Consider the following 27265-nt stretch of genomic DNA (forward strand, 5'->3'; position numbering starts at 1 on the left):
TTCCATGTTGTTTCTTCCCACTGGCAGCTCTCAGCTACCAGATTGCTAAGGGAAAAAAGGGAGCACATGGGGAGTGCGGGTGGGGAATAACCCCACATGCCTATCTGAGCCTTGATCATTCTTTTTTGGGAGGAAGAGAATAGAATTTGGGCCACACAGTGTGTAAAAACATTGCATTTGATACCAATCATAGAGTGAATACATCCTCGAGCATGCAGTTTAAATTAGGTTTGCTTACTGGTCAAAACTGATTCTTTTTTTCTTCCTGGCTTTAGAGAACATCCAGCACAACAGCAGCACAGGGAAAGGAAGAAATCTTTCTGAAGCTTCCCAAACCCTGCTCCAGCCTTTCTTGGGACACAGAGCAAAGAGAGTAACGGCTCTTCCTGGTATTCCCTTGCCTGTGAGGAATAGCGTGCTGGCAGCTGCCCTTTTCCCAGAGTTTCTGAAGGAGCTAGCAGCTCTTGCACAGGAACATTCCATCCTGGGTTACAAAATACTGGGTGATGTTGAGGATTATTATTAGTGTTATTTTTACAGATTTTTTTTTTCTAATAGAATTAGCAGATTTTTAAATGCAAAGCTGCTTACAAAAGAAAGTTCTACTTTGATACTTCCTGATAATACTTGATCTGGGAAAAAATCTCATTCCATGGTACCTTTATATTGGGCCTTATGACTTCCAACTGTGCAACATACTCATATGATATATTTCTGAGGGGTTCTGTCATTTCGAATATGTACCCCTCTTCCCTTGTGCATATACACAACTTCCTTTACCCCACTGCTCCTGTTTTCAATTCTGGCCGAGAAAATTGGGTTGCCTAGTGGGAGAAATACCTGATATGTAAATATATATGAAAACTGCACAAAATTGGTCAAATAAGCCTTCTGTGTTAAGGACCAAGATTTTTAGGGGGTTGATTGCTTTATTTTTAAAAGGGGAGTCTACAGTGCCACCTCTGAAATCCCCTTTACCAATGGCTGAGGTTGTGAATCCAAGTGTTCTCATGTGTTATAAATGCATGACTAGCTGAAAGCAGGTGCTGTACCCAACACATACCATATTGCCTTATGTTGCATACAAATCTGCAGCTATCAGCTGTTGGTCTTTTGAAGTCAAATGAAATGTGTAAGTGGATGCAGAGTGCAGACTGCTTGGAATTTTCCTTGCAGTTTCTCAGCATTCTTTGATAAATATTATATTGCTATCTAAAATCTCAAGCAAGCCTTATTTAGTAAAATTTGCACAAAGTACAAAGTGTTTCTATGCAAGCTCTAAAAAATTTGTGTTCTTCTATTGATAAGCTGAAGAAAAGTATTCAGTATCTTTCAGTAGTGTTAAAAGGGCAACTCTGATCTATTTTTGTTAAGTACTGCTTTTTATGAAAAAGGACAGCTTGCCTCTGAAAAGGTGTTCTTAATTTTTTTTTAAAGGTCATTTTGAACACTGGTTATTTATTTTTTAAGTTATGCGCTAGCTTTTCCTAATATTGCACTTTTGGGGTAATGGGGAGGGAGGAGGAATGTTCAATAGTTGGAGAGGAAAAAGTAACAGGGATAATTGAAAACGGTTGCTAGTGATTAACAGCTTAAGAAAATTCTCTTCTGTGAGTAATGAGGTTCATTAGAAGAACCCAAACATGATGAATTGGTGCATCACTGCAGCATTTAGTCTTACTCTTAGTGGCATAATTGTGCTTCCAGTGCTATACATGAATGGGAGACTCAGTTCATGAAAGCCTTAATACTTCCCCTTTCTACTACGAGGAAACTAAAACAATCCCAAAGCACTGGAAACCGGAGGTAAGAATGATATTAAAGCAGTTTTTGTTATGCTGCTGGTTGTAATTCCCCAATACTGAAAAGCCCCATTTTATAACTTCCCCAATTTCAAGCATATTATCTTCACTTAAGGAATGTAAATGAAAAGCCTCTAAGGAGAAAGATCAGGTTAAATTTTGTAAAGTACCTAAGTGACTTAGGAACTGAAGTCCCATTAACTTTCAATGGTCCTTGGTCACATGGGGGGTATGGCTACACAGTAGTTAAACACCTGCAGCTGGGCTGGGCTCATGGGGCTTGGGCTGCACGCTTATAAAGTTGCTGTGTAGAGGTTTGGGCTTCAGCTCTGAGACCATGGTGGGGGGTGGCGCTGGGAGGGTCACAGAGTCCATGCTCCACTCTGAGAACCTGAATGTCCATACAACAATTTTTAGCCCCACGAGCCTCTGTCAGCTGGCCCAGGCCAGCCACCATCTTTTATTCCAGTGTAGAGATACCCATAAGTGCTTGGAAAAGTGCACCCATCATCCATAGCAGGGAGAGGTATAGTAGTGCCTGACTGCATTAAGTCCTGTCTGTAGGAGACACTAAAAGTCCTAAAGTGGATCTGCACAGATTGCCACATGCAAATACTTCCCTAGACCTGCCATCACTCGTCTGTCTAGGTATTTGTAATGTACTCAATTCTGTGGTGTCTGAACACCAGCTTCCCTCCCTCTCAGCCCTGGCTGCTGCCTCTCAACCCTTTGTGCTTAGGCCCGTGCATCCCTCCAGGTCACTTTCTTCTCTGTTGCTCCTGTTCCGTGCAACTCTTTGCCTGTCAGATGCAATTCCACCAAATCACACTCTAGCCTCCTTGCTGCTGCTCCGCTCACCCCCCATTCAATTGCCTTTTGTTTAACTCATTTAATTTAGGAAGGGGAGAATTCTTCTACTGATTCCAGTGCTGCTGGAGCCAGGGCCAACCACCAGCCTCAGGCCCCTTTCCTTCTCCTAGCAGCTGGTAGGTTCTTCACTCACACCCCTCACCTTAGAACTGTGGTTCATGCCTGTTCTCTTATAAATTAGCTGTGAGGGGAAGAGAGAGATCACTTACTGCAGTGCTCCAGCCTAATCTGGGCTGGGTCAGTGGCTGCTGAATGCTGTAAACACTGATCTAATCTATTCCCATGTCATCAAAGCATAGCCACTACCTTCTAGCAAGAAGCTGATGTGAGTGCTTTAAAATGGACTAAATACATGTAATAATAAAATAAGCAAACTTCAATGAGTCATAACCAAGTGGGGATTTACTCCCAAAAAACTATCCACATTTTTAAAAACTGTTAATGGGGTGAATTTGTTTGTTAATTCTCCCTTTCCTTTTAGTTAAAATCAGACCATTAACTCTTTTTTGTGAACTGTTTAGGAGTGGTTTCATTTTAAATGGTCTTTTTTGTTTTTAAATGTGCTTATTCATTACAATAGTCTGTTCTGAAGACATAAAGGTAGATGGAGACCTTAAAACGTGGACTCTGCAAACTAGATCTGTAAGTTTTGGGGTTTGGACCCAGTAAACTGTAATGGTTCCGGAGGAGTTACTCCAGCCTACCAAATTAGTGAGCTTTAAAAACCCTACAGCGGGCAGAGGAATTCTTACTGACAAGTCATTACACTGTATGTGCATAAGGTATGCTTTAAACAAAGGAAAACCATCTGTCATCTATCTAAAAGGAGAGACCATATTGTGGACTTGTAAATTGGCAAGTGATTTGTCAATTTTTGATATATTTGCTATTTCCTTTGTATAAGTCTGGTCGGTTTATACTCAAACTCTAAACTGTCCAAATAAAGATTCAATATACATTATATGACTTCCGGTCTGAGATATCATAGGCAGGGTTTCAGCGAGGACTGAATTACAGAACCATAACCTCCAGCATCCTGTGAAAAAACAAACTATGATGTTGATTATTCCTGCCTTCAATGTGCAGAGCAAACTACATGTAATTGAGCATGAAAACAGTTGTTTCATTATTAGAGCCTCAAATTAATAATCCTTTCTTGTGGAAGTCCTTGATCTGAAGGCTGTTTAATATGCTGCTGCTTTCAAATTGGAAAGATCTGGAACAAAAATCAAGACCTGATTCTGATCTGTTACACTGGTGGAGATGAGGAAAATCAGACCCAAAGAAGGTTGTTCTTTCTTATTAAAAAGGTTGCCCTTCTTTTAGTACACTCAGATACATTCCTTCAAAGTATCTGCTGTTCACAAATTGCTTTTAGCATTTAATACTTCATCGGGGTTTGTCACATCCTGTGGTGAAAGCAGAATGCATTCACTTACTGTAGTTATGCCTGTTTGGTAAATACTGTCTAGTTGGATAATCTTTTTGTGTTAATGACAGACAGGTACGATTGATCCATTTAACAAAACTGGTTTTTGTTTTTAAAACTTGGTAGGTAATAACACACTTACACCTAGATTTCACTAGTTCCAATCTGAGCAATAGCAGCTAAAAGATTTGACAGCTCCTTGGTGCATGAGCCATGAGAGAGCTTTCTGTCCACTCCCTATGGACACAACTGGCATGTTCAGCACAGAACGAGGGTTTAAGTTCAAGCTGCCCTTCTACCACTAGAGGTAGGTCTTCCAGTACAAGGCAAGCTAGCATGCCTCTGGATAAACAGAGGACTTCATTCTCCAGTGTTGTCAATTCAGCACCTTTCACAAGCATTTAAAAAAAAAAATCTCTAGGATGGGAGAGGAAAAAAAAAGCAGTCTTATTTGGTGCAATTAAATGATGTCACGCCTTTTACTGTATTACTTTGAATGGTAGCCAGAGCTACAAAGTCATTACTGCTTACTGTGCAAATCTTCTTTTATACATTGATTATAACATAGTTCCTCTTTGAGGAAGCTTGATTTAATAAGCAATTTACTGTGCTGTACTGACAGAAATTGCTGTGTCATACCTACAGTTTTTATGAAGGCTGCTAGGCTTACATTTGTAACATTTAGAGTGCAGCTGCAATTGCAAGTAATGTAGTACTTTTTTACCCATGCTAGTTCTGGCACAATTCAGTGCTGTCCCTATCTAAATTTGATTTAGGTAATTACAAGATGTCCTTGGTTGCACCTTTTGGGCTTTAGCAATAGAAAATGACAATTACCAAAAACCACAGGCTGGCAGTGTGTTACTCACTTCAGTGTGAAATACAGACAGAACTGAAACTCTTGTTTGTCACAAGCAGAAAAAAGTGGCCCTGTGTCAAGGACCACTATTGAAAAAATATCATAGAAGGGAGGGTGAAAATTACCCCGTGTTAATGTGTTTTTGGATTTGTTTGCATAAGTAGGTATTCAAGTAATCCGAGATAGGTGCCACCATAAAACTCTAAGATTGCTGTGGTGCATATTTAATTTATAATTTCATTAGCTACAAAAGATCAGATTAATAACTTTCTTTGAGGGAGGTCCTGCTTTTCCAAATGTGATCTAGCGTAAATATTTTTTGTTTTGTTGTATACTGGTTGAAGACACTTATTTATGAACAGGAATATTACTGGGTCAAGTACATATGCACTTTGAGTTTTTGATCCTCTGGCCTGTAAGGGCTGCTGGGAAGTCATTACTGCTTACTGAGCAAACCTTTTTATTCATTGATTATAACAATTTGTGTGGCAGCTGGATTAAGGCCAAAAACCCTTTATGGAACTTTTGTGCAAAGGCTGCGTTTCTGAACAAAATAATTTTTCTTTGTCAAAGTTAAAGTGCCCGGGTATAATTATATACCTGCAAACTTGTGTTTTGGATATATTAGCTTCAAGAAAGCATTTGATATCACTAATATTTTATTGCAGTTTGCTTAAAAATAACCAAGTGTATCTAGGCCAAAAAAACAAAAGTAGCTGGGTTAAACCTAGGTCTAATCAAACTTTGTCTAAATGCTACCCTGTCAGCTTGGCTAGCACCCACACAGGATGCCATCTCCTCTCTAATGGAAAGATGTGGCCTTTAGAGTCTACAAGTCTCAGCATTCAGTGCTCCAGCTTGAGCCAAGAGGCCATGTCGCTGCTGGATACGACTCTGTTAACAGTGAGAGTGACATTCAGTTTACTAACTCTAGCAATATTTAGTTTTCCTTAAAGCTCCAGCTCAGAGTATTGTGATTAAATTAAAGCAAAGATTCTCACATCGAAGTTTCTAGCCCTCAAATTTAGAGAAGCTTGAACCTTTAGCCCTCCTGTCAACTTTGGTGGCAGAATTTTAGCAAAGTCCTGCTGGGAGCTTGCACCAGCATATTGCTCATTCAAACTTGTTTTTCTTTTCTTTAATATTGCATGCCCCACCTTCCACAAACCTCCCAGAATCAGGCTACTGTCTGCAAGGACCATGATTTGCACCCACAATTTATGGGGATAGAGAGCTGCCTTTAAAAAAACCCAAAATCTGTGGGACACTCGTGCCTGCATTCTGGCCCTGTTCTGCCTGGCTTGTGCTACTCAGGTTTCAAAAAGCAGGTAGGAAAAAAAAATCAGCGTTGCTGTTCAGCTGGGAATCCCTAGCAGGTATAGGGCCACTCTTTGCTTCCTAACCACTTCCCCTGCCCCAGGACATCAACAAGAGAAGAGGGGAAGGCTGCTTCAGTAATTCTTAGATACCAGACTAGCCCCTTCCAAGTACAGCCAACCAGATCAATGCTATATTTGAAAAAATAAATTGGGACCTCCTTGCTGCTGTAACTTGGTTTTCTCTCACCCTTAGATGAAGCAGAATGTTATCAACTTCCTGTCTGAATCATATGAAAATAGCAGTGCAAGGGAGATACAGAGAAGGGCAAAAGTTTTGATGTGCTCCTCTGTCTCAGGCTCCTTTCTTGAGCACCCTGAGATTATAGCTTTAAACAAAAAATGAAGTAGGATACTCGTTCAAGAGTGAGAAGCCACTTTACACATACAGCAAACACCCAAGGCCATAAATCTATGAGAGGCTGCTGCTGCAGTTAGTGACTGTGAAAGTCTGCATATTACAAAGGGCTGCTCAGCACAGAAATAAAAACATTACACTAGAATGATATCACAGCAACTACTTAATGTAATTTGAACCCTTTCCCAGGACATTAACAGTCACAAGTAGAATGCCTAAACTGTAATGAAAGTATCCACCATATACCTCTATAGCACGGATCAAATTAAACTCTGCTGTGAAACTTTGCACCCAGGGCTGATAGCTAAAGGTTGTCTTTCCTCATTACTCCACACTGCCAGAAAAAATATTTTGTCAGTTTCTCCCTCCAACTCCCAAATGCAGGATAACTGCTGCTACACATATATAATCAATGCCCCCTGCCAAAAGCTTTTACACTCTATCTGGTAAGCACCCACATGTTTAACTACCTCTGTCCATTTGGATGAGATTGTAATGACTGTGTATGGTGTCAACTTTTATACATTGGCAAAATTTCTCTCTATAAGCTGAAGGGCCAAAGGAAATTCTCTCACACAGGTTGGGTATTAAATTAATACTGAAGATCTGAATGAAACTATATGTAACTCACCCTGCCTAACAGCTGGAGCACATAGGGCATCTAAGCAGCACCTCGGTGAGGGCTGCAGTAGCAAACTGACACCTGAGTGAAGGGCAGAACTTGAGCCTTAATTCTAGGAAGCCCTAGCTTTTGTCCTTTGTTCAAGCCTTGTGACAGCCTCCCTCTACACCAAGCTTTTCGACATCGATCACTCAGTTTCTGCACCATCTCACCCCGCAACACCCATCTTGTGTTTCGTATTTGTCCGATAGTCGATTAACTCCTTCAGGCTGGATCCTTAAGTCTTAAAATGTTCTGTAAAGTGCTGTGCACACATATGATGCTATACAAGTCAGTCTTACTAAGTGGTATGTGGCAGAGTTGTCATTCTCTGTAGGGAACAAACTTTGAGAGTTTAGACTTTGCCCTGAGCTTTTTGGTGGGGAGCAGGAGAATCATTCTGGCCGTGTTTAACTGGATGTTTTATGTTCTGCTCAGAGGGACACAAAGGCTGGAGTATAGTTAGGATAACATGTTTGAAGCCATGATAGCCAGCCGTGTCAGAGCTTAAGCTGCCCTCCATCCTGGCTAACACTGCTTTAGATAGGATAGCCAGCACCTTAATGAGCATGCAAAGGACTTCATACACATTAAGATCTGATTCAAAAAGCTTACCCTTTTTGATTGTCCGTCAAGAAACATCCTTAATAGTTTTTGTTCCTATGCAAAATGTTGGTTTAAAAATTCAGCAAGTGATGAGTCCATAACATGGTTGAAGATTTTTAACCTGTTTCCTTTGTCTTTTTCTAATACAAGGGAAGAGTTTGTTATAATTATCCACTTCTAGTTTCCTTGTTCTCCATTGTATGTGTGGCAGGCAGCGTTGAAAGTAGGTTGAGATTTATAGTAATTGCTATTTTAAACGTAAAGATCTAATGCTGTATATTCATAGAACGTGTCCATGAATTATTACAGGCTATTTTCTACCCTATTACTAAATTGCCTAGAACAAAATGGCTTAGAAAACAGATAACCATTAAAGATATTTACCAACAGTAGTCATGCTATGGTATCTAAGATCCTTCTATTTTAAGTATAAGTTACTACACTCTCTCAGGGAAGGGGGTAAGTGTAACACACATCCCACTCCAAAGCTGCCCAACAAAAAGCATTAATAATACAAGAGGACAAAACCTTCTGGAAAAGGTTGGGTTTGTTTGTTTGTTGGAAAGGTAAAGAATAGGCTTAAAACACATGGACCAATAAAATTCAAACTTTATGCAGATGCTCCGTCCATAATTCAGTCTTGTGCCTTTTGTTTCCTCCCACAATGGCAGGAGTTAAGGACAGAGCATTAATCTAATGAATTCAAAGTTCAGTGTATATTGTGGTTTGTGTCATAACCATTTATTATCTGAATAGGTTTTGTAAAATTGGTTTAAACTTCGCACTCTGAACAAAATCGTCGTGGAACAAAACAGGTGCCAGTAAATAAAAGATAAAATGGTGCTTTTGCTCAGATGTGACAAAATGATAGTAAAGCCTTTGTTTGAATGTCAGTTTAAATGCACAATTTTTTAAAAGGTCAAGGTCTCTGTCATTGCAAAATTCAGAGTAAATCTTATCCTTTTCAGACAAAACAAGGCAACCTAACGTTAATGCTTTTTGTCAGCTGCACAACCTTTTAACTAACTTATTTTTATGTGAACAATGGGCACACATTTTATTCAATAAATATATTTGAAAACCCCTGCATTTTGCCTCTTTTCTGCTTAAACTGTGAGCTTGTTTGTTCAGATGTTTCCCTGTCAAGAAAGAGAGTAGCACTGCTAATCAAAGAATGAAGTACCAGTGAGGAGGGCTGAACTAGCAATTCCATAACTTGAAGAGGATGGCTAGATTCCACAAAAGAGGCCTGGGCTACATCCTCTCTGAATTAAGGCCAGATTTGTAAAAGTGTGTAGGAGCCCAAATTTCATTTTCAAAAAGGATTTAGGCATCTGAGTCAAAATCCCACTAACAGTCAACGGGATTTAGGCTACTAAGTGCCTAAATCAGTTAGGCATTGCAAAGCTGAGCATGGCAGCATGTAAATAGCTTTAAAAACCTGGGCCTAAGAGCTTAGTATGGTCTGTGCATGCATTCCAATGGCAAAACATTTTACCCTTCAGAAGTATCTTTGAGCTTGAGGATAATTGTGGTTTTTAGAAGGGATCAAAAGAGGCTTATGAACTCCAGCAACCACAGTTCATAGCCCGATCAAGTATTTATTATAGATGTAAGATTATAGATGTGCATATAGCACAGGCTCTTGAAGTAGCAGGATTTTTCCATAATGCACAGGACTGCCTGAGCTTCAGCTGCCTTAGTTGGCTTTTAGGGGCCTGTTTAGCCACTGGGGTTGGGTGGGGTGGGGTGGGGTGGGGGGTAGGATTGGGTTTAGGATCGATCATCCCCTGAAGGAAGGAAAGGCAGCTGGGCAGTCTCTTCTCCTTTCCCTCCCTCTGGCAGAGGCAAGGGAGGAGTGACAGCACTGAGGAACTGCTTCCCCCTCCTGACAGGTGGCGGGAGTGGCCGAGCTGCCACTGAGTGTTTGGCAGAGCGAGTAGGTGGCGTGACCTATGCACATCATTACATTTCACACTCTAAGATGCGTGACTTTCTATTCCTTCAGAAAAGCATTGCTACCTGGCAATATTTAATCACAACATACATCTGATGCCAGTTCTAGAGTATTCAGCCAAACAGTAACGTAGTGAATCACTTACCTTTCTCATGTGTGCAAAACCAGCTCCAGGAAAAGTGACCAGCTCTCAATACTAATGTCTGCTATTCTTTTGCACAGAATGCCTTTTCTTTTGTCCTGACAGAGGGTGAAGCATTCAAGAAAGATTGTATAACAAGAAACTACCTGAATAACCACCAAAAGGGAATAACAATTCTGTTCCATGCTAACACTACACAGTATCTTTTTCTAGCTCAGGCTGGAAATGAACTGTACAGAGTCCAGGGAATTGTCCAGTCATTCCCTCTGTAGGGACCTGTGCAAGTTGCTCTGAAAGTTACTGTGACAGCCTCTTCTCTAATATTTGTTTCACCAGCACAGGGTCTGCTCGTCCTCTTGTTGTTCTTTGAACCAGTCCAATCAGTTTATTCAGAACTTTTCGGTTTCCCTTCTTTATCTCCATAACCTTGAAAATAAGAGTACAAAAGTATTTATCATGAATAAGGGAAGACGTTCTGTTTTCCCTCTAAACAGATGCACATTTTCTAACCTTAGCACCAGCTTAATGTAGGCTTTAAAGTAAGTTTTTGGCCTCGATTCTGCAAAGGCTGGGTGTGGCTGGAGCCCCACTGGATGAGCACATGCCACTGCAGAATCAGCGCCTTAGTCCTAATAGAATTACTGGTTTCATGATAATTTTTTGTCCCAAGACATCCCGTGCAGTGCTGTCTGAAAGCGTGAAAGTAAGACTTACCTATTTTACTTTTCCTAATGGGGTGACATGCAAAAAGTAAGATAGCAACTAATAAACAGATTTTAAAATGTTCAATTTCAACTGATTAGTAATAAATTTACTAGAGTTCAGAATTATTCTAAAATTCTACTATGACAGTGTCCTTTTAAAGTGGAGACACTTCTATTTCATTAACCCTGACCTGGCATTTTTCACAAGAGCAGAAACTTTAGAATTAACCCTTTAAAAACTTTTATATCAGATATAATAACCTGGAGGAGTCTCTTGCAACAAAGCATTAAATGTTTTTTAACTACGTGTACTCATCATAAAAATACTACCAGTGAGACAGACAGATTCTATTTTTAGACCCATTGACTGACCCCAAAATGCCTGCACTTTGGCCTGCACAATTACTGTGCACTGGCCACTTGCATGGCCAGTCAGGTAGCCATTGACCCATTTGTGCATGCAAATACCCAAGTTGAAAAGAGAAAAGTTTAAGCTGGAAATGATGGCTAAAAAACCCTAACGGTTTAACAAGGGAAGTATGAAATTCACCATCACCTTGTCTTAAATCAAAATAGGAGGTCTTCCTAAAAGATACGTTCTAGTTCAACCATGAGTTATTGAGCTCTACCATGTTTACTTATGTAGCACGGAAAAATAATTATCTGCATTGTGGGAAGTATTGGGTGAAATTCTATAGCCTAAACTATGCATGTTGTCAAACTAGATAGCAGTCCCCACTGGCCTTAAACTTTACTAATACATGAACTACCAGCTGCACCAATTGCATGCACAATTGCAAATACATCCACCTGAACTTTAGCCCATCTTAAATCTTGTCTATAATGTCCCAGCATAGATAGGGCACATTGCAAGCAGATAAAGGTAGCAATTACTTAAATTGCTCAGTATTTGAGTGTTAGTTTCCCTTTTTAAAAAATAAACTACTATTAAAAAGCAAGGCATTTTCTCTTGCAATAGCCCAACTGCCTGTTCTGTAAGATAAGATCTCATGGTAATTTAAAGCAGAGACCTACAAGCTTTAAAAGCTTCTTTACTAAAAGGATCACCTGAAAGCAGCTGGAAAATAAGGCTGCTTTATCACAGCTGGCTTTGCTAAAACACTGGAAGCTGAGGGAGGAATTAAATTCGTACAAAATCATTTTTATTATTGAAACAGGAATCTGGTTATGGACCCTCAGCTTTTGTGCTGTTGAACAGTTCTAGCTCTCTGCTCTTGTGATTCAGTACTAGTATGAAAATACAGAAGCACTTTTATCAGCCACTGCAAATGAGTCAATATAAGGGAGGTCATGCAGATCTACTGCAAGTTCATTTTCTTTATCGAAAGCTGTTAGTGTCCCCCAGTGAGACTTTGGCGTGGGTGGTATTGTTCTCAAAAGATGTTAGCTTTTTTTTCCAACTGCAAATGTAGCTAGACAATGTTTATACTTAAAATAAGCCATTCATTCCTGCTTTTACATTTTGCACTCACGAGAATACAAAAGCACCTTTTTTATAAAGCTAATGTTGGACGTGGTCAAGGTTACCCTTCCATTTTGCCCCCCTTTCATAAATTACAAGTTTACTTTTTCTAACTGAAAATCTCTAGAATCTTGAAATGCAATACACACTGTGTGTTAGTGTAAGGTTGCTCACGAGGGTTAGCCAGTCAGTATACATTCCTTGGGAGAAGAGACATGGTCTTTGCAAAGAGACCCAATAAACGCCAACTTTTTGGCTTACCAACATTGATGCTATCTCCTTTGAAGCTAATATTATTCATATAGAATAAATAATGACTTCTTGATAGATACCCTGAGTTTTCACACTGTTATATTAATTTCATCTCTTTGACCTTAGATATCTCCTAAGATGACAAGAAAAAAAATCAGGGAATTATACTGATCAAAACTGCCAGGCCAGGGTAACAAAAGTGCTCTCTGCACACATTCAGTTGAAAGGGATAGGACTTTTTTTGTGCTAGTTTTCTTGCACTATCACGTTTATGCATAGTCAGAATGACTTGGCTTCTTGGACAAGCCAGACTAATAAATCCTTCATTTCTCTTTGAAGATGTACAAACAAATGCAGAGCCAGAGAAAAGATGGCAATTTAAACCCGTTAGCATCACAGACCACCACCATGTCCAAGCCTCTGTAATCAGTTCCCACCCAGTTCGAATCACCTCTTCCTGATGTCCTTCCATCACTGCCTGACAGATCTGTTCAAACTCTTGCTGATCCTGGATTAGTTCAAGTTTCTTTTCTTTAACAATCTGAAGAGGGGTCTTCCCCTCCCCCTTCCACAATTCCTCAAACACCTGCAGCATCAAAAAAGGTAGAGGAGGGGAGTCAGTGTCTGTTGCATACACACTTCCCACTCCAGTAATGTATGAGTGAATTTAGCAGGAAAAAAGCAAAGGATTAACATTTATGTGATAGACAAACTTTCCCAGGCAGCTCTGTGGACACATCTCAATCTTCACTTGCTAGTGCCCACCCCAAGAGCACCAGGATGAGATCAAGCAACTCCGTTTAATTTATGATCTGAACACAGTTTAAAGTCAAATGCAATAATCCAGAGCATCACCACATCCCCTCCCTTTATTCTGAAGCACAATATGCATGTCACATAGCTTTGCAACAGTGATGCTCTTTGTGCCCCTACTGTAGGATTGCCATACAAGAAGATGGTGCAATAATCCCTTGTTGTTCATACAAGTGTTGCTAAAAGAAATTACAACATGCATGGTCAGCAGAGAATGCCACCTCAGAGAATTGACAATTAGACAACTATTGTGCCTATTCAGATTCCAGGTAACTCATTTCATTTACAGACCATGATCACCACAGGAGGGAGTGAGTGAGGATGCTTAATAGAAAATAGAAAATGAATATTGCAAATCAGAATCCATGTGGCAGCCCCATCCCATCCATATCTCACCTCCAGGAATAGCTGGGTGAACCTAAGCTTCTGCAATAATTACTAGCTCATGTGAATGTGTTTCCCTACTTTGTACCAGGGCTATCACCATGGAATAAACTTGCAGAAGAGAGCATTTATAAAAAAGCAATTTCCTTGGGCAGTCATTTTCTGTTCTTATTTCAGTGATGGGGGATGTGAGAGAGAAAGCCCTTATTAAAACAGCTGCTTCTGCTTGCTCCTGCCCTGAAGACATAATTGTATGTTCGGGCCATCCCGGTGTGCCAGGATGGAAATGAATTCCAAGTCAAAAATGCAGCACTATAAATTTGCTGCGGGATCAAGAGGAGGCTGGGGCGAGGAGCCCTAATTTAAAGCCATTTTCAATAATGAGCAGTGCAGCAAGGTGGTTTATGAAAAACAAAATAAATAGAATGACATTTTAATCCTCTCATTGATTTTTCTCCAATATGAAAGCCATTCAGCATGAAATGATGTGACAGTTGTGGCAGGTACTTTAAGAACCCTGCATTGATGCTACATACTCCAAGCCAGGTGCGACTCAAATTTGCCTCCGATGCCCCAACCCCTCCTTCTCCCCCCAATAGAATTGTATTGTTTTTGTTTTGCCACAGGCCTGGAGAGAACAACAGCAAAGTTGTCCTGTGAAGCCACACTGCAGGTCTTGTGCTTTCCTTGTGAAAGGGAGAAGAGCAGAAAAGACAGATCAAATGATTAAAATTACGGATATCCAATCAGAGTTACAACCACCATAAGTGTTAAATCTGTAAAACACAGTTTAATCTGTTCCTATCTAAAACTCAAGATGCCTCTCCTTCCAGTTCATTCCCTAGCACCGCTACAGAGTCACCTGGAATATACTAGGAAAAAAATTCAGCTGACCCATGGCCAGACACTGGGCTTGTCCACTTCACCAACTATTCTGAGAGCTCACTTAAGGGACACCCACAGTTGCTTCCTCCCCACTATCAGCAGGTGCTCAGTCTTCCCCAAGGGAGCAGATGGGAAGCTTTCTGGAAGGTAATTCTCCCTGAGCTCCCCTGAGGCATTGTGACTCCATGTCACACCTCATGGAAGTGCAACTTGCAATTTGCACAAGCTAGCTCAGAGAAAAACTCCCCAGAGATCTTGCTCAAAATAGAAACTAACCAGTGAAGAACCCACATCTTTCTAAGAAAAGGGCAGAAACTGATTTTAGGTTTAGCATGTACCATACCTGCAATTCTTAAACCGTGGTCCTTTCTCAGGGAAGGAGGAGGGCACTGAAGCAATACACACAATACAAACACACACACACACACAAAACTACTAACAAAACCCTCTACTCCAAGCAGAATTACCAAGAAAAGCCTGTTGAGTGGTCTACCTTAGGTCAGGGCTAGGGAAGTTTGAGAATCAGGGAGTAATAACTGGTTCCCCTGACAGCCATCTCATCTCCTATGTTAAGCATATCTTGGCGCAGAGAGATTTTGCCCATTATGCACAATCTTAGGGGGACCAGGGAGAGACTGGATTTACTCTTGTAAATATACACAGCAAACTATGTCGGTTTGGGTTTTGTAGCTTTAAAAAGTATCCTATTGCTTGAGTACAATATTGGCTCCCTCTATGGAGTACGTGAACACAAATCCTCCTTGGGCTATTTCTGAAAGTCAAGGAGGGAGAAGCTAATTATATTGGTTAGTCCATTATAAGGGGAACCTTGGTGTAATATATTATAGTAGTATTCAGAGGTTAAACAGAAAGCATTTTATTCATGAAGGCATAATCAAAACACTTCAATGCAGAAGTGCAGTTCTACTCCATTTACTTTTTCTTGGGCTCTTGTAGTCTTTTCTCGGCCAGACAGAATCAGTTGCAAGGGTTTAAGAGCCCCTTCCCCCTCATCCACCCGAATCTACATTGTTATAAACATACACAGCTGAGAGACCAATACTATTCAAACATGGTTTCCTATTAGATTGATATTAGAGTTTATAGAAAAAGCTAGACAAATTTGACAGGCCAAAACTCTGGCCTCATCCCACTACATTTTTTTCTTTTTCTACATGTTGTTCTAGCCTAGATAAGAGTCTAGTCTAAAAACAGTGTAAAATCATTTTAATTCATCCACACTCACTGGTCAAACCAGGCTATAAACTGGCTGAAAAAGAACAAGACTTAATGATAAAGTCTCCAATGCCAAAATGCAATTCTCAGTCTTACCTTCGTTCCTGAAATCCCAATAGTGGCAACTATAGACTCTAGCCGAGGTTTGGTTCAGACTATTGCCAGATCCTGCCAGCTCTAGCTACATATGCCTAGTACCAAACCATCGGTCAGAATGATTTAGTAACAGCTTGCACGTCTTGCATCCACACAAGTGTCATTCTAAGCATTTTAGAACTGTTGACTGTGCAAGCTGGTTGTGACACCTAGGAAAAGGTTTTCAGTTGAAATAAGTCTGCAACCGCTTGTTCCATGTATGGGTACAAATGCTGCAGCTTCACCATTCTGGTCCATTCCTCCTCCCAAAATGCAATGTCTTTGCGTTTGCAAATTATCCAAAAGCCTATGCTACTAACAAGTGCTGCGCCCTTTGGATCAGGTGCTCCAGATTCCCCAGGCTGCGCTGGTACAACCATGACTGCAAAAGGGTCCTGTTCAACTTAGGTTCATACACTGTGCTTACCTCCCTGGTATCTGCTGTATGTAGAAGTGCCAAATGGTTCGGTCACAAAGTATTGTTGTGCAGATAAGCTAAACCATTGTGCAATCAATTTCGTACAATCCATGTGCCTGCAATGGTAGCCCTGATTAGCGTACATACTATTTTTGAAGATCAGTTTGGTTTGTGTGCTATAATTACATAACACAGCACTGTACAGCAGTGTCTCTTCTTTGATATGCGAGTTCTATTGCCTTGTACAACAGAGAATGAGCACAGACCTTTTAAAAATTTAAACTGTTGGCACTTCCTGCAGTACAAGCATATGCATATGCCTGACTATTTGCTCATCCCATCAAACCCTTCCATCTTTTCTTGTTGGATCTGTCTTCACTACTGCAGTTAATTCCTCCCACCCACCTCAAATGCTGCAGAGTGTGAGTGTGTGAGAGAGAGAGAGATCCAATATCTCTGCCTACTGCAGAAAACTGTTATAAACATTTGTTATTCTTCTGACATCTAGGCAACCAAAATACTTTTCTAAATGTGGCAAGGTTTGATAGCATCACTCAGTGACTGGCAAACAGTACAGTTATTACTCTGGGTCCGAATTCAGATCATAGAGCACAATGCATACAAGGAGCTAGTAATTAAGCAGGAGATGCAATCTCTCTGAAATTCCTCATTTTATAACCTGTCAAAACTGCCTTTGTATAAATAAATTAAAATGCAAAAAGCTTCATTAAAACAACGTTAACTTTCTGACTTAAACACCACAACAAGGAAACAACTACAAATAAACTCTGAAGGTCCTATTCAAAGTTTCAGGCACCAGGCTGATGGGTGCTCTCAAAAACCACGTACACAGAATTTTTGTATACCCACATGCACTAAGTATTCTCAGTGTTTTCTGCCTATTACAAGCTTTTATTATTTTAAGACCATTTCCAGCTACCATGAGCAACCACAATTTTGACTGGCTTAATTATGAACTGAGACGTCTCAGCTCCACCAAAAACGAGGCCAGTTTAATTTAACTTTAAGCACCCAGACTTAGAACGCTTGTCCTCTTTATAACAATTTTTTGATGCAAAGACAAACATGCAGAAGTGAATACACATTAATTTCATTCCAAATCTGTAGCTACAGTGAAACAATAGGTGGAAGGAATATGCAAACACCTGCCCTTGTTGATCTGAGAACATTAACCCTGGAACCTCATTATGTGAGTTAAGTGTCTTAATTTCACTGTTGACTATTTTAGAATAAAAAACATTAGCTAGTGTATTTATCCAGTGGCGTTTGTTTAATATTCTACAGATATAAACTTGCAAGGTTTAAAGAGACAAATAGTTATTATATTATCATAGGACCTACAACGTGATAGGTGCTCTGCATTCAAACAAAAGTCACAGTGCCCCACACAGTTTTACTGTTTATTTTTTAAAGTATGATCAAATATATTGTGACAGGGTCAGGCCAGATGGCTACAGGAGAGTAATAGAAGGCAGATATATTAGCCCCAGGTTAAGTAGGTCCCTTTTCCCTGGGTAAGGTAACAGGGAAGGTACCAGAACAATCAGGAACTTTCTGGAAACAATTAAGGCAGACAGGCTGATTAGAACACCTGCAACCAATCAAGAAGCTGCAGAATCCATTAAGACAGGCAGGCTAATCAGGGCACTTGGGTTTAAAAAGGAGCTCACTTCAGTTTGTGGCGTGCGTGCGAGGAGCTGGGAGCAAGATGCTGAAAGTGAGAAGGCATACTACTGGAAGACTGAGAAGTACAAGCATTACCAGAGGAGGAAGGTCCTGTGGTGAGAATAAAGAAGGTGTTGGGAGGAGGCCATGGGGAAGTAGCCCAGGGAGTTGTAGCTGTCGCACAGCTGTTACAGGAGCCACTGTAGACAGCTGCAATGCACAGGGCCCTGGGCTGGAACCCGGAGTAGAGGGTGGGCCCGGGTTCCCCCCATTCCCCCAACTCCCTACTTGATACCGGAGGAGTTGACTTGGACTGTGGGTTCCACCAGAGGGGAAGGTCTCTGGCCTATTCCCCGATCTACTAGGTGGATCAGCAGAGACTGAGGGAATTGTTCTTCTTTCTTTTCCCCATGCTGGCCAGTGATGAAGCTAACTAAATGAATGGCAGATTTGAGCCACGGAAGTGGCCAAACTGAGGGCTGCCGTGAACCTCTGAGGTGAGCAAATCCGCCAATAAGCACAGGACCCACCAAGGCAGAGGAGGAACTTTATCACAATATATATACAGATATATTTTTTCTTCACTACAGGATTTCACTGGAGTTGAAAGAAAATTTACAGGAAATTACATTGAAAACCTCAAATGAAGATCTTGAAGGGGAATGAAAGATCTTAATTTTTTTTAACAAACATAAAATGGTGAAAAAATAAATTTTATAAAATGATTCAAAAATGTACTCAACATGTTAGAATTTTGGAGTGTATGTCTAAAATAATATCCAGTAGCTTTTCCAGAAAGATCAGAAGAAGCCGAGGCAATTTTTTTTGCAGATTTCCAGTAACCTCACAAAAATGCTCACTGTTGTCAAATGTGACACAAACACCTTCCTCTGCTCTGCCAAGAGTGTCAGCATTCAGTAGCCATTTGTTAAATTTTTCAAATAGGCACCTTAATCCTTTCTCCCACACTTCTGAATATGCATGAGAAAGACTTGCTGTAAACAACTGCAGAGTCACTTCACTAGTGTCCTAAAATCCCTCCTTTCACCTCACTTCCCCCATGAAACCTAAAAAAGACCTGATAATGGTTAGGCAGCTGGGTGTGCTGTGACCACTGCCTACCATTCTAAGTGGCATTGTCACATTGTTACCTTGTGCTCCCCATGTTTTTTGTCTTGTACTTAAGTTGTAAGCATCTTGGGGCCAGGACTGTCTCTTTGTTATATGTTTGCTCGGTGCCTAGCACAGTGGGCTCACATCCATGATTGGCATCCAGAGGCACTACCTCAATACAAATTAATTATTAGGATTATTTATAATAGTGGTCATTAACATATTCCCTGATGTCAAATGGATTGTTAGCACAGTTTCTTAGATCCCATCTTCATTTTGGGAGATTGGCCTAAATAAGCCAGTATTTGAAAAAAAAAGAGGGGGGAAATAGTTGGCTCTATCTTGAATGCCTAGCTAAGATGCAGCAAAGAGTGTCATTGGCTTATCAAAAGGGCAAGTCATCCTCCTTCAGTCTCACGAGGCACTTGACACAAATTTATCTTTATCAATAAACCCAGCTGTGTTTTGCCCTTTGCCATTCAGTGGGATGTGTGACTTCTTATAGCTGCAGCTCCTATTCAAATTATTAAGAACTATGAAGCAGCAAGTTCCCCGAGCATCACCACAAGAGACTGGACCACGCCACTAAAACATGGATGTCAATTCTAACCTTCCCAAAGCGCAGCAGTGTTCAGAATTTGGGATTTGATTATAGGGATTACTGGTCAGTGGCGTCAAATCCAAATTTCCCAAAATTCAGGCATGTTTGGCTTTGTTAGGGATTTGTTTCAGGCCTCACTCTACTATTTAACCCTGAATTTTATATACATCCCACCTCCAGTAGAAGTTTGACATATTTCATGCTTTAAATATAAAATGAATATACTGACACCATGGAAGTCATATGGATTCCAGATGGAGATTTACTAGGAAAATGAAGTTAGTAGTGGCAGTTTCAAAGGCACAGTAGGTCCAAAACAAACTCACTTGTTTGGCTGCTGAAGAAGAAATTGCGCCTCTCTCTAGAAGGTTTAGAAGGTCAGCCAGGAGGAGAGAACTGACTGGACTAAATTAAAAAAAATTAAGGTGGGGTGAGAGTTCTCAAAAAACCCAAACAAAAAAACCACCACACACAGCGTAATCTTTACATCTCTACATGGTGCCTGGTCATTTGTATAAGTGACATACAGTCATTTAAACAAAGATTAAATGTTATTACTGAAAGCAAACTAGTTACCTTGTCTCCTAGTGGTACACTATGTCAATACAATTTTAAAAATGTAATTGTATTTTTGGTCAGCTGAGTAGGTTTAGCCATTTTAATAAGATAACAATGGAAACCCATGGATTACAAGCAGTAGCGATTAAAAGATTTCCCGTCTCTGGAGGGTATGGAATAGACTTGGTTCACCAAGAACCATACAGGCCTAGGCTTCCAAAAGAAGTGGTGGCTATTGGGAACTCTGTTGTCCACCCACCATGGAGTTACATTGCACTAAACTAGGATACAGTGCTGGTGTTAGAGGATACTATTCACAATTGTTTGTCTGGCCATGGGAAAACGGATGTTTCTGTTTGATCAACTCAATATAATCAGAAAGCTTCACCTTTCTTTGACTGTAAGGTTGTGTTGTTTTAAATAACAAAGCATATCATTTAGAATCCAGCCAATCACTTTCTTTGGATTCATCTGGGTCTGTCTCACTACATTTTGAAAGAATTCCATTAATCCGTCTTCATTCTGTTAAGAAAAAGAATTAAATGGGTCAATGACAGAAAGGTACAAAAAATAATATTTTAGGTACATCACATATGTGTAGGGTGACCAGATGTCCCGATTTTATAGGGACAGTCCCCATTTTTGGGTCTTTTTCTTATATAGGCTCCTATTACTCCTCACCCTCTGTCCCGATTTTTCACACTTGCTGTCTGGTCACCCTACATATGTGTATTCAGAGAGTCCTGGTCCTCTCTCATTCCCAGATAAACCTGATCTGTGCACTCATTGCAAGATCTTGGCAACCTCTAGTAACTCCAGTAAGGCAATAGTGTAATCTACACTAGGAGATGCTCTATGAAAAGAATACATAAGTATAGCTGTCAGCCCATCTGCCAGGTTGATAAGATTGTATATTTAATGTAGTTTCTATCTTTCATTAATCCTTCCCTGAAATTAGTGTACAGGGAGAAGCTGCTTCACCCAAGGCAGGTGTTGAGAGTTCTCTTGTTCCGTTCTAGTCTTCCTATCCTCTCATGAAATGAGCTGTCAAAGAACATGCTATGTTTACCAAGGAATGGTTTTCTGAAGCCACCTAGAAATATTTAATGCTCCAACTTGCAGACACATTTCAGATTGCTGGAATAAGATGGACTTGTTTCTATCCTTGGGTGATTTGGATGGGTCAGACCAGAAGAAGCAGAATTTTTATTGTTCTAGTTTTTTCAAGTCAACTCTGATGAAGGCCCTCAGTGTTGGAAATTTATTGCATTGGGGGACACAGATTCAATTTTAAAGTGTACAAGAAATCTGAGATTGTTTTTAGTAAACGAGATACGGCAGGATCTGATGGATGCTGTGATGTTTGTCACTTGGAGAATGATCGCTCAGTAACTGTAGTGCGTAACTCAAAAGACCTCCAAAAGACTGTGGATATTGTGGGCATTCTTACTTATCAAGGGAAGAACCCAAATTCAGTTGTGCTACTGGACTTTGTATACAAGTTAAAAGTAAAATTATTAATTTAATTGATCCCTTACTAAATACTGTAATTTTTCTAATTGCCCTCAGGACTCATTATTCCAAATACAGGCGTAGAATATTAAGTCTTAAAATGACAAGATTACTAAACAGACAATATTACCTTGGAAGTTCAGTCAGGAAAGAGTGAGTAGGTATTAATGCCCCTTCTTAGCAAATACTGTGGGCCTTTACAACCACATTTTTAACATGGGTGGAGCAGGTATGCCCAAAAAATGCTCATACAGGATACATTCAACCAAATTGCCGGACCCACACTTACTAGATATTCAAATGGAAATGCACATATTTGCAACCACTCCGTTGTGCTTTTTTTTTTGAAAATCTGCCTAGTATCGTCTTTACCAGTACCAGTCTATGATGAGTGAAACAAAGCGTGTGCTTTATTAAAATAAAACTTGAACCAAATTGAATCAGTGTGACATGAATGGAATATTTTCCTTATTGTTCCTGCAATTTGTTATATGATAGAAAATACTTGATCAGCCTTTGATTTCCAACCATCCTTACTACCCTACTGTTGGAAGTTAGTTTGGACCAGTTGTGCATTCTGATCAACTTTCCTCGAGCCAAATTCACTAACATGGAATACCAAAATCATCCTGTGACTCTATTAGGAATATTTATCTGAGAAGATGTTTGTCAGCCTATGGAACATCTCAGGCAGGCAGTTTTGCTATTGAGCTCTTATACACTGGATACCGACACTGAGAACAATTTTCTCCAAAATCCTAGCTCTCATCCCTCGCTATTCAATATAAGACAGTTAGTTTTCACCACAACTTCCAGTTTTCTTAACTGCATTTAGTAAGTACTTCTGCATTTCTATCAGCTTAAAAAGATTAGCATATATTGAGATAAAAATTCCCAGATACAAGAGAAGATTAAACACATTTTTAACGTTACTGTAGCATATACAACGAATATAAAATGCTGCATAAGTATCAGGCTAAAAAACAAGGTGTAATTCAAATAATGGAGAATACTGGCAGAGAAGGTATCCGTAACAAACATTTACACTTTAAAGCAAATATCTCCTTACTGCCAGTTACTGGATAACATATCAAAGGATATTTTGGATCTTTACCTACCTCATAGAAGCCGTTTAACTGGTCATATACTGACAGCAGTACTCAGCACTTACTTAACACACCCGTATTTTAGAATGATAGGGTACTTTAGACATGTCAGTAACCTATATTAGAGTGTGCATAGATACTAGAGGGAGCTGGTAGAGGAAGAGAATGAATGATCATATAGGTCTTTTCCGTCTATAACTTCTATACCTCAGTGACTCTGACCTCTGGATGTCAATATGCTTTTTTTATTATTTTATGGCAGCACATTAACTCCAAAGTCTCACGTCAATAAATAAGCAAAACAAACAAAACCCAAACAAACAAAAACCCACCAGGAAGAAAGCCAAAATGTTAACCACCACCCGTGGCCAAAGCCTCAGCAGGTGCAATTAATTCCAGGTGCAATATTTGCAGGCCTATTGGTTTGGAGAGATTGAACTTGCATGCACAAGTTGAGTAACTGAACACTTAGCTGCTCAGATGGCATGACCAACTGCCTACATGCATGTGTAAATGTGGGATTCTGTCTGCGTAAAATGTGCTCCTACAAATACTCCCAGTTAATTATTGCAATTATAAAAATCTGCTGAAAATTTGGCAATACATGTTTAAGAAACCACAGAAATAAGGAGATTCAAAGTGAAGGATGTCCTTCCATTTCAGTTCATCCTGTTGTACTTAGGTCCTGCAGGAGCTACAATCTTCCACACTGGAGCACACACAAGTAGTTACTGCAATACCTTCATACAATGGTGAGCTAAGAAATTAATGTTCATTTTGAAGTCTGACATTTTAACAGAATTTTTGTGCATAATGTTCACACTAACAAGTTGGGGTAGAGTACAGATTCTGCATTTTGAAGGCATCCCTCTACCACTGCCATTTATTTAATGAACACTCTTGGGTACTGTAACTTGAAAGACTGTTTCTTAGATTTGTGCATCTGGCCTTATCAGCCATCTACGGTAGTTCTGAGTTAGGCTTAAAACAGCAATGGAAACATAATTTTCAGGTGAATTAAGGTTAACTATTCACCCAGTGAGTCAAATAAGTGAATTTGTACAGAGAATAAACATGCTGCCATCCTAATCTACACTAAAAGGAGAAAGACCCAGAATGCAGACGAGACCTCCCCGCCCTTCATTTATTGAAGAAAATCTACTTTCAATTCATCTGTATTTGTACATCTTTCTCACAAGTAGCAATCCAAAATCTTCTTCAGAATTAAGTTATAAAGAACAAATTGCAAAAGGAGAGAAATTAAGAGGCAAAAGGAAGGAAAAATATGTTTTCAAGTGAGATCTGCAAAGTGAAGGAGAGTTGACAAAGAGCTAGCAGTTACATATGGCTGGAGCTGCAGAGGAGAAGACTCTTGCATCATCACTGATGAGACTATGTAATAGAAAAGAGGAGAAAGGATTAGCTAAAAAAGGATTACTGAGGTGAAATGGAGGAGGGTCCATTTACTGCCTTCGATCAAAGCATATTTGTTTTCATAAATGAGAATTTTTCCTGAGGTGAAGTTACTTATACATGTGTGGAGAGAAACACTGGCTGCAAAGCACTTTAACATCATTAATCAACATCTCTCAACTGCTACCTTCACAGCCACAGGACTTCTACATGACTTATGACTGAGGAAAACTTGTGACTCACTAGTAAGATGCAACATCAGTAAGGCAAGAACCTTCCTAGTCACTTTCTTCTCAAGAGATTTCTGTAAAATTTGATTTAAATACTGACACACAAAGTCATCACTGCTGGATCAATTCAAAAAGGATTGAAAGAGCACAAGGATGCTGTAATTTGTTTTCAAGAGACTGGATGGTCTTTAGATGGCTTCCAGAGGTTTCCAGATTTTAAACACAACCCCCTCACCTCCTTATCAACTGCATTTTTGGGGCAAAGTTTTCACCATGTTCGGTATTGTACATTTTTTACAAAAACAATGGTCATTTATTATTTTGTTAAGCATGGACAATGCACTTGGCCCTGTTCCAGACACAAAGACAAAACAATACCTGCTGTGAAGATCATGCACTTATGGACAAGACTTAGTTTGTCAGCAAAAAGTTGTACACTTGCAGCATTGTTTATGAGTCCACTTTGAGAGAGATGAGATCATCATTCACTAGCAATTTGTTAGCTCCCTATTTGCTCAGGAATCACTTCTCATAGAAACAAACTGCACATGTTATTTCTGAGCCTGGTTGAAGGATTTGGCACGGAGGTACAATTTAAGAGAGCTGTTAGACACATTTCCAAATTTAAAAATCCATGGCAGCTGACAGCTGGTTAATATGACATTTTACAGTGCGTTTTCTCTAAACACTGAAACGTTGAAGTTTCTTGGTTTATTTTAGCACTCGATCAATAGACCTACCAATAAGGTGAAACTATGTTCAGGCAGAATCCCATACTGTTCAACAAGCTTCACTCTCTTCACACTGGGGAGATCAGGAAGCCTCTCCCGAATCCAATCAATATTCACCACTTGCTGATGGTTCATATTAGCAGGCAACGATTTACTATCGTACAGAATCAATGGAGGGAGGTTTGGCTCTGGCATGAACCTGGGGAGAATGAAGAGAGACGAATTTGGGGTTATTTTTTAGTCAAGACAATCCTTAGCATCTCAACAACAGGCTGTAAAATTTGTGCGCAAAATTTAATGTTCCTCTGGAAATGATATTACTGGATTTAACTGACCAAGATACTGAAACTTCACAGCTCAGTATATTACTGTCAAATAGGGAAAAAAATCAGTCCACAGCCACTATTTTCACTCTGATTATCGGTCACTGTTTGCCAAACAAACAACCAGCAATAGAAAAAGGGTAATTTAAAAAATTTGACACCCAAAATATTACGTGTCGATGCAGTCCATTGCTCTTGTTGGTGTGCATGAATTGTGATTCTGACCAGCAAAGCAGTATGGGTTGGACAGGAGAGAAGCATATTGACAGCCAGCTGCCAGGAGTTCTCTGTGCAGGTTGCAACCTCTCTCATATTAACCTGAGGAGTGCTGATAAAACCACATGCTGTGTTAAAAGCAAAATTACCATGCTCAGCAGGATGTCATAGTAAATAAAACTGAGTGACAACATCAAAGAACAAAGGATCTCAAAGCCATCAGAATTCAAGCCATCAGAATAGCACTGAGAGTCAAACAGCAACTTTATACTGACATGAACAAATGATGGACTGATAAATCTCAAAACATAAAAAAAATTGCTTTCACCTTTGAGACACACCCTTTGAGCCTATTGAACTTAAAAAGAAATCATGTTTAATGTGTTGGATTTCGATTCGGTGTTTAGTGCACACAAATAAGTTCACAAAATACACAAACAATGAAATTTAAAACTTGATATAAGTTTTGTCCGTCTTTAGCTGAAATAGCTTGGACTCTCTTCCTACCCACATTTGCCTGAATATTTTCTTATAGTTGTTATACATATTAGCCATGTTAAATAAGGATCTGGCCTGACACTAACATATTAGAGAATTAATTCATGAAACAGACTTTTTTTTTTTTAAGCTAACACCCGTGCACTCAGAAACAAAGGCTAACCAGGCTATTGTATTAGCCCCCAGCTGCCCAAGCACACTAGCTGCCAAAAACTGAAAATCCATTCTGTCCAAATAATACTTACTGCTGTATTTCCACAAATGCTCATCTGTAAACTTGTAAATATAGGGCGGAATTTTTAAAAGTGCTCTGCCTTGGTCTAATTCTGCTCTCTCACTGAAGTCAATAGCAACACATCCATTGCCTTTCATGGGAGAAGAGATAAGCCATCATGCTATATGAGACCCCATAATCTGAACATTTGTAATTTTCCTCAGTAAATGCTTAAAAAGAAGAAGTGACTTCACTGAGCTCAAAACATGCCTAAAACTACACCAAATGGTTATTATGCCACTACACAATCACCCTGTAACATATAAACTGAGCCCACCAACAATCCAACTCAAATATGTAGTAACATCCCCAATGATTTCAGCAGGGATAGATAGGATGGAGCCCAAAATCTGAATTGCTGTGAAAAGGACCTGATTTTGAGAGGAATCCAGTGTCCTCGACTCTCACTGAAGTCAACGGAGGTTGAGGGCATTCAAGAGGTGAACTAGGCTTTTAGTTCTTGAATAAAAGTTAACTTTAGAAATAAAATGATCGTCATTACCGGTAATCCTGTTTTCCTTCTTTATCTCTCATTGGTATCGTACACCTAAAATAAGACAACATGGGTAAAATATTAAATATAATGGGTCTTACTCTTTCTCCAGTCATACTGGTACCTCTGCATAACTAGTTT

At 39.8% G+C, this 27265-nt stretch overlaps 2 protein-coding genes across 8 annotated transcripts in view; one reads left to right on the forward strand and one right to left on the reverse strand.

The window, feature by feature from the left end:
- Window positions 1-9042, forward strand: part of FHIP1A (FHF complex subunit HOOK interacting protein 1A) — a 140663-nt gene extending 131621 nt beyond the window's left edge. For both annotated transcript variants that reach the window (XM_073341346.1, XM_073341348.1), the window contains one exon: window positions 276-9042. In XM_073341346.1, coding sequence (XP_073197447.1) covers window positions 276-526 — 251 coding nt within the window. In that variant the 3' untranslated portion in view covers window positions 527-9042. The remainder of the gene's footprint in view (window positions 1-275) is intronic.
- Window positions 1-27265, reverse strand: part of GATB (glutamyl-tRNA amidotransferase subunit B) — an 86199-nt gene that overhangs the window by 9325 nt on the left and 49609 nt on the right. For 3 of the 6 annotated variants that reach the window (XR_012158598.1, XR_012158594.1, XR_012158597.1), the window contains exons 8-13: window positions 27134-27178; window positions 25330-25519; window positions 20717-20850; window positions 20097-20175; window positions 12951-13085; window positions 10064-10486 (exon numbers count right to left, since the gene is read on the reverse strand). Coding sequence is in view for 1 of the 6 variants with exons in the window: in XM_073341349.1 (XP_073197450.1) it covers window positions 10358-10486; window positions 12951-13085; window positions 20097-20175; window positions 20717-20850; window positions 25330-25519; window positions 27134-27178 (712 nt within the window). In the remaining 5 variants the exon portion in view is untranslated. Of the gene's footprint in view, window positions 1-7593; window positions 8102-8325; window positions 10487-12950; window positions 13086-20096; window positions 20176-20716; window positions 20851-25329; window positions 25520-27133; window positions 27179-27265 lie in introns of those variants that run through there. The other 3 variants (XR_012158595.1, XR_012158596.1, XM_073341349.1) reach the window with 3 other exon arrangements.

This window comes from Lepidochelys kempii, chromosome 4 (assembly GCF_965140265.1).
Source record: "Lepidochelys kempii isolate rLepKem1 chromosome 4, rLepKem1.hap2, whole genome shotgun sequence".
Lineage (NCBI taxonomy): Eukaryota > Metazoa > Chordata > Testudines > Cheloniidae > Lepidochelys > Lepidochelys kempii.